The 8300-nt window shown below is 37.4% G+C and overlaps 1 protein-coding gene across 1 annotated transcript; it reads right to left on the reverse strand.

Moving 5' to 3' along the window:
- Positions 1 to 12: 12 nt before the first annotated feature.
- vapa (VAMP (vesicle-associated membrane protein)-associated protein A) lies at positions 13 to 7154 on the reverse strand. The gene is made up of 6 exons (XM_073830742.1): positions 6821 to 7154; positions 4979 to 5131; positions 4802 to 4905; positions 3639 to 3719; positions 3381 to 3560; positions 13 to 904 (listed from the first exon to the last, which is right to left on the reverse strand). The coding sequence occupies exons 1-6, from the start codon at positions 6876 to 6878 to the stop codon at positions 740 to 742; spliced, it is 741 nt and encodes a 246-aa protein (XP_073686843.1). The 5' UTR covers positions 6879 to 7154; the 3' UTR covers positions 13 to 739.
- Between the last annotated feature and the right edge of the window lie 1146 nt (positions 7155 to 8300).

An 8300-nucleotide genomic window follows, 5' to 3' on the forward strand; every position in this document is an offset into this window, starting at 1 on the left:
AGACAGCAGGAAGAGTGTTAAAGATTCTTTATTTCAGCTTGTTAAATACCACGGGACAGGACTGCAAACGCTGATTTATTCAGTCAAGTTGCCTCACAATTGAATATATAATAATTTGCATAAAGAAAACTCCATGAAATGAGGGGAAACGCGGCCGTTCCCGGCTGACATCGTCACGCTCGAGCGAACGAACCAACGAGGAATCGGAACGCGTCCGGCGACGAGCGGCAAAGACGAGCGGCTTGCGTGATTAATGACGTCCCGTTTTTCTCAAAAGAATCCAAAGAACATGTACGTGACACTTAAAACATTCCATTAAACTCTTAATAAAACCACAGAGAGAAAGAGAAACACGTCCTTTTATTTATTCATAGGTTGTTTTTTCAGGTCTCTACACACACAGTGCCTCCGCTGGGCTGCTAGTGATGCTCGGACAAATGGACAATTTCTTCTTCTTCTTCTTCCCCGACCCCAGAGAAACCCACCCGGAACCACAGACGGCGGAAAAGAGGGAGAGACGAGACGAGCCGCCGGCCTGTAATCTGACTGTGTGTATAAGTGTGTGTGTATAAGTGTGTGTGTGTGTGTAAGTGTGTACTAACCGTGTGTGAAAGGCAAGGCCTGTTTGAATGATCCTGTACACAGACACGTTTATTTCCGCTGCCGTAGGGCACGTCTGCGCCGATGCCGCGCTTATCGACTAGAACGCACGCTTCGCCCATCGGGCCCGTCTCCGCCTCTACAAGACAAACTTCCCTAGGAAGAACCCGATGAAGATGGCGGCGATGACGACCAGCAGCGACGGCAGAGATTTGGAGGCCGGATCTTTGCTCATCATCGCCGCCGAAGACTTGGAGACCGAGCTGTCGAACTGATTGGCCTTCCTCATCCTCAGACCTTCATCCTGATGGAGAGCAACACACACACACACACACACAGGTAAACACTGGAGACATCAGCACACCTGCTCTCACTGACTTTAATAATGGTTGAGCTCGATACGCCACCTAGTGCTCAAAGCACAGCTTAACACTGAAAATACTTCACATATGTGACCCTTGTCCACTAAACCAGTCAGAAGGGTTTTTTTTTTTAAATTAAGATTTATGCATAATTTCAATCTCTGGAATCCAAAATCAGGAAACTGATGGTGCAAAAAAAAAAAAAAAAAATCTAAATATTGAGAAAATCGCCTTTAAAGTTGTCCAAATGAACTTCTTAGCAATGCACATCACTAATAAAAAATTTTATTTGGATATATTTATGGTTGGAAATTTACTAAATATCTTCATGGAACATGATCTTAATATCCTAATGATTTTTTTGCATAAAAGAAAAATGGATCATTTTGACCCATACAATGTATTTTTGTCTATTGCTACAAATATAGCTGTGCTACTTAAAGGTTGTATCAGCGATTTCTAGCCTGAAACATAAAGTGTCAAATTCAGCTGACCTTTCATCACGATCCGCTCGCTGCCTGCCCCATAAATTGTCTGTGAAAAAACCGCGTCTCTCTGGTCAGCCTAGGGTCCGAGATATGCCAAAAAAACAATCGGCGCTACCAACCTTTCCACAGAAAAACAAACAGTGTTCCAACCAATCAGCGTCAGGGGTTTGGTGTTGTGGACTTTCGCTCCGCCTCCCTCACATCCCTGCACCAGTAGGAAAGTCCACAACACCAACCCCCTGACGCTGATTGGTTGGAACACTGTTTGTTTATCTGTGGAAAGGTTGGTAGCGCCGATTGTTTTTTTGGCGTATCTCGGACCCTAGGCTGACCAGAGAGACGCGGTTTTTTCACAGACAATTTATGGGGCAGGCAGCGAGCGGATCGTGATGAAAGGTCAGCTGAATTTGACACTTTATGTTTCAGGCTTGAAATCGCTGGTACAACCTTTAAGACTGGTTTTGTGCTCCAGGGTCACATATATTCTGATGCCAAAGGTTTTGAGCTTAATCAAACCCAAATTTTGCTAAATGACACTTATGCTGATTATAATTTACAATAACAATGTTTTAAAGCGTAAGGGTTTGGACATTTGAAAGTGAAGAATTTAAGACAAATATAATAATGTTACTTGTGGTGTAAAATTATTATGGAATATTCAGTTCCATAATATTACAATTGTAATTTACATCAAAAATAGCTTATATTTCTGTCTTCATTTTTAAAGTTAGAGGTAAAAAAGCTATGAAAAATATATATGTGAAAAAAAAAAATACTATATATTTTTTCTTTTTACTTAAGAGTCAAAGACATTAAGATGTCCACGTCAAAAGAAATGTACAAAAGTGATTTTATGTCCATAGGAAGCACATTAAAATGTAAGTGTATACTTTTAAGGTTTCAAATAATTTTTTGGAGAATAAAATGTCAAGATTTGGTTGAAATAATGTTACATTGTCATTCAGTGCAACGCAACTCTTATGTAACAATTTAAACAAGTTTATTTTGACTTGTATGTATTAAAATGTATAAAAGAACAGGGGAGCATATTCAAATTTATTGTGTTTTAAATGAGTAATAAAATTCTTACTAACAAATGGGCAAAACCTAGGATAACGGCAAATATTGAAAAACGTAGAATTACAACCAATTAGTATTTGGGGTGAGAGTAATTAGTCATGTCATAACTTGATTTTTGTTGTAAATATGCCTGACAAGATTGACACTGAATGACATTTTAATAAGTATCTTCGGTAAATTAGGGAAAAAATGTATTACTTTTATTTTTTGCTCAGAATAACAAAAACAAAAATGCAATTAAATTAAGGCAAAAACATTTTATTATTTTTGGGAAAAACAACAACAATGCATTACACTTATTGTTTTTATGCTTAAACCCTTTTTTGTCTTTGACCCAAATGCATATTTTTAGTCAGAATCCATTACTCAGTTTTTCTAGCTTATAAATAAAATAAAAAAATCTTTCAAAAGTCAAAAATTACTCGCAAATGTTTCATTTTATGTAACTGTTTTTTATTTTACTTTTAAGGTTTTTTTCGGTATTTTTTTTTTCATTCCTGTTGATACAATTTTAAACAAGTTGTTTGGCGTTAAACTATTATTAATCAGCTTGATTTGGTTTCTAAAACACAAAGTCAAAATAAAACACTTATTAAAAACACTTGCTAAAAAAATCTGAAATATTATATTTGTTTACCTGCATATGATGACAATTAATAAACAACAGAAACCCTGAATGTGTTGTTAAATGACTCGTTTATTAATCTAAATTCTGAGAAAGATTTGAAGTCATGATTTAGTGTGTGAGAGGCTTGTCTGATGATGTGTTTGTGAATCCCGGATGTATATGATGACAGTAATCTGATGTATTATGTCTGTACGAATGAATCAGGTTAACGTTCTCTAGTACCTTGAGTTGGCGGTTTTCGTCTAGCAGTTTCCCCACTTCCGTCTGCAGTCTCTTGCACTCCTCCATGAGTTTCCTCATCTCCGTGTCGTCCATGCACAGACTGCCGGCTTTGGCTCCTGACGTGCCGTCGGCCTTCGAGGCGTTGAGAACAGACGCAGCTTTGGTGGATTCCAGCTCGTTCTGATCGGAACAGACTGGTTACAGAACCGACGCCGCCGTGAGGGTTAATACGGCAATCCTGGTAAAACGCAAACTCACCATCTTATCGTTGTCTGAAGGCATTTCAAACACACAGCGCAGCTTCGAGTCCATCAGGTCGTCCGGTTTGGCATCTTTCCACTAAAAATGATAAAACACAACATTAAAACAACATTAATGGGCTTCAGTCATCCAGCAATGAGGTCAGGCGCTCACACACGTCTCTCTCGGGCTCCTGCGCTCAAATACGGACGGATAAAAATAGTGTTTCCTGGATTTAGAGGATAATTGATTTCTGGGTCCACAATTAAAATGAAACGCTGCCGTTTTACTAACAGCTATTTTAATATGAACTGTGATCTGAGATGAGGAGGCAAATGTTTGATGCTGTCATTGAACTGGATTGAGCTGAATAATATCTCTATTGTCTTCTTGGTTAGTTTATAATTAATTAATTCTGCAACATTTCTATATTTTCCTGTTTATTACTGTGTATTAAAAATAAAGCACTACTGAATTGCATATAAAATTTGTGTTTGGATTACACCGTTTTCACATGAATAATGAACTGAATGTGATGCATATTTGATAAATAAATCAGGTCAGATTTCTGCACTCTGCATTTGTAATACATTTATAAAATTATAAATTATAAATATGTGACCCTGGAGCACAAAACCAGTCTTAAGTAGCACATAGCCAAAAATACATTGTATAGGTCAAAATTATTGATTTTCCTTTTATGCAAAAAAAAAAAAAAAAGGATATTAAGTATCCATTATAGTTCCATTTAAATATTTTTGTAAATTTGCTACAGTAAACATCAAAACTTAATTTTTTGATTAGTGATATGCATTGCTAAAAACTTCATTTGGACAACTTTAAAGGTGATTTTCTCAATATTTCGATTTTTTTTTGCACTCTCAGATTCCAGATTTTCAATTAGTAGTATCTCAGCCAAATATTGTCCTATCAGATTCTCAAATTTCAAAAAATGGACCCTCATGGCTGGTTCTGTGGTCTAGGGTGACATATATTACAGAAATCTGACCTGTTGTCTTTAATGAATACCCTACAGATGTGCTCACATTAGGTGTTTTTCTAAACTAACTAATGCAAATAGATGAATTTTTAAATGGATTTATATGCCATTCCATGCATGAATCTTAAACGTCAGCCTGAATGTGTTTGAGAGCTGGAGATGAGCAGAAGACGCGGCTCACCATGGCTTCCAGGTCGTTCATGCCGGACGGAGCGAAGATGGTCTGCACCATGAACTTGTGCTTGCTCTTCTCGTTGGGGTCGTAATCAAAGGGCTGCAGCATGACTGGAGGACAGCAGAGAGAGGTCAGAGGTCACACACTAATGCAGATCCACTCACAGACAGGAGCGGCTCTCACCTGAGATGGTGACGGTGGATCCGGGGTCGATGATGCCGCTGTTGGGCCGCACGCAGTAGCGGCGAGGAGCTGTGGTCTTCACTTTGAAACATACTCTTCTGTCGGACGGGTTCCTCAGCTTCAGGTTCGTGGTCACCACATCTGTGAAGGGTCCTGCACACATCACGTCAGACACAGGTCAATCCGTGTAACCAAGCTTCATCCGAGCGGCTCGCGTGTCGTCAGACGGGTGTAAAAGCAGACGTGTCATTCATAAATAATGCAGAAACACCTCTTTCCTGTCCTCACGCCACAAACACAAGCAGCTCGTTCTGACGGATCAAACACGCTTCCGTCATGAAAGACACATGATGAATAACTAACACTCATAGAACCAGTCTGTTTTGATGCACAAACATCTCAGCAAATGCTCAAAATACAAGGGATATAACAAACAAATGTTGCATGTTTATAACTTCAAATTAATTTATTAAGTTGCATTCGTTCCAATGGGGTTAATACTGATCATTCTCACATTATATGTGGTCATAAATGTCAAATAAAATCTCTAATCAATGTTCATTTTAAGAAAGAAATACACAAAAAGTGATTTTATGTCCATAGAAAGCACATTAAATATCAGTAAAGTGTCTACTTTTAAGGTTTCAAATAAGTTTTTGGAGAATAAAATGTCAAAGTTTGGTTGAAATAATGTAACATTGTCATTCAGTGCAATACAATATTTCTGTACAAATTCAAACAACATGCTAATTCTGACTAAAATATAATAAAATATAAAAGAATAAGGGAGCTTTTATTGTGTTTTAAATGAGAAAGAAATTCTTACTGACAAATGGGCAAAACCTAGGAAAGTGACTAATTTTAAAAATGTAGAATTACAACTAATTCGTATTTTGGGGTGAAAGTAATTTCCTTTAATCTGTCATAAATTGATTTTTGTTGTAAATACGCCTGACAAGATTGACACTGAATGACATTTTAGCGGGTGTCTTCTGTAAATTAAGGGAAAATGTATGATATTTATTTTTTGCTCAGAAAAACAAAAACAAACATGCAATCAAATTAAACAGAAGAACAGAAAAACAATCTAAAGCAATATTACACTTACTGTTTTTATGCTTAAACCCTTTTTTTTTTTATCTTTGACCCATATAAATATTTTAATTAATAAAATTAGGAGTGCATGCTGTAATAACATGGTAATATTCACAACATTTAATTACTCATTAATGAAAACTTTCTAATCTTATGGTTTTCATTATTCATTTATAGCTGTTTTATAAAATAACGATTGTTAAAATCCAAACAGACCCATAATGTGAATGCATTATGAGGGTTAATAAATGTGCAGCTGTACTAAACAAAACACTTCATATACAGAAAGAGCTGTTCATCATGCAATAGTCCAGTGATGACTGCTGAATAAATGTTAGTTTGTCCACAACACGCTTAGCCTTAAAACAGTGCAGCAGTGCACACAGTATCGATCCCATCAGTGACTATGACAGACCTGATTCATTCAACATCTCAATCTTTAATCTGTTTTGAAGTCACTGGTTTAGCTCAGATGCTAACAGTGACCGCTGACCGACAGCGAACACACGAACGAGTCAACGATCACCCTCACTGAACGCTAAAACGCGTTGAACAGAACTAGCTGGCAGAAAACAACACTTATGTGCGCGTTCCCTCCACAGGCCTGCGCGTCCCCGGACATCACGTTAAACGCCAGCCGGGGGAGAGACGCAGGCATGCGGGCGGCCGCGCAGCCTGGGCCCTGGGGGCCTCCGCGAGCCGGTCCCGCTAGAGCGGCCGGATGTTCGTGAGTGAGACGCGGCTTACCTCTGAAGCGGAGGTCGCTCGACGGGTCGAGGATCAGAATCTGCTCCAGTTTGGACATGACAGCCGTTAAACGGGACACACTCGCGTGCTGCTCAAGAGCCCCGGCCACGACGCGCGCGCGCACTCACGATCACACACCCGCGCAGCGCGAGCACCAGCAGCAGGGCGGCTGCGTGCACGGCGGTACACGTCACTGAGATGAACGGAGGAAACGGCTGTCGGTTTTATTTCCTGAGCTCGTGTCTTATTTCTGTGTGTGTTTGTTTCATTCAAAGCTGGAGGCGCGGGAATAATCAGCCTCGTCAGAATCTCCTCAGCGGTGGTGAGCGGGAAGGTCGCAGTGCGCATGCGCAGTGACTGATGAACCACGAGGTTACACGTCATTCCAAACAACAAATGCACATAAAAGCACAGAAACTGATTTGATGAGTGAGAAAACAAGCTGTGAAGAGTATTAACGTGTGTAAACATCAAGATGTTGTTTTTTTTATTATTTAATTGTAGTTTTGTATCTTTTTCTTCTGTTTTCATCACTTGGATACTGTAAAATGTTGAGTGATTCAATAAAAAAAAGGCCAAAAAACTGGCTGAACTGGAAATGTGAGAAAACAGGACGCTTTTTAGTCTGTAGGATTAGTTTCTGCCACGCCGAATATTTACTAACTATAATCTGACATATATAACAAACAAAGAGAAAAGTAATATCTCAAATTCATTTAAAATATTAACTGAGCAAAACGTATGTCATTCCAAGGCTAATACTGATAATAATAAGGTATTTTACATATTACTTACTGTAGTTTTGAATAAACTTTGCCTGTTATTTTAATGAAATTCAATAAAATTATAATAATAATAAAATAATTTTAAGAAATCCTAAAAACACAATAAATACATTTTACTTATTTATTAGTATATTTATTCTCGGTGATAACACCAAACAACAACAACAACGAGAGAAAATAAAATATTTAAAATACAAAAAAACAAAACAAAAAAAAACAAGTATGTCATTCCAAGACTTCGTTTATATTAGGCTAAAGTTTTTTAACATTACTTTCTACTTTCACTACATTCTGCCTGTTGTACTTCAAATTCAGTAAAATTAAATGCATTAAAAATGTAAATAATACGTTTAAAAAATCCTAAAAATAAATAAGTACATAAACAAATCAAACAATAAATAAGGAATAGCTGCTTCACACTTTTATAAAAATTAAATCAGGTTTGGTTTTCATAAAGGCATTTTACAATATTGGTAGCTTTATAACAAATAACACCAACCAAAATTTGAATATCAGTATTGCGTTTGCATGTACTACGATAATCGGTCTACTATAGTATTTTTCGGAGTATCATGAAGATCCCTTACGAAAATTAATAATGTAGGCTAATATTATTATTTTTTATTTTATTTTTTTTTGGCAAACTGATGCCCATTTGTATAATAGTTTTACTACAAATACTATGGTTAAACTAT

This window comes from Garra rufa, chromosome 24 (assembly GCF_049309525.1).
Source record: "Garra rufa chromosome 24, GarRuf1.0, whole genome shotgun sequence".
NCBI lineage: Eukaryota > Metazoa > Chordata > Actinopteri > Cypriniformes > Cyprinidae > Garra > Garra rufa.

Coding starts and splice junctions, on each gene's coding strand:
- vapa (XM_073830742.1), bottom strand. CDS start 6,878: ATGTCCAAACTGGAGCAGATTCTGATCCTCGACCCGTCGAGCGACCTC. Junction 4,906..4,978: donor ATCCACCGTCACCATCTCAG/GTGAGAGCCGCT, acceptor GCTGTCCTCCAG/TCATGCTGCAGCCCTTTGAT. Junction 3,720..4,801: donor TGAACGACCTGGAAGCCATG/GTGAGCCGCGTC, acceptor TATCATTTTTAG/TGGAAAGATGCCAAACCGGA.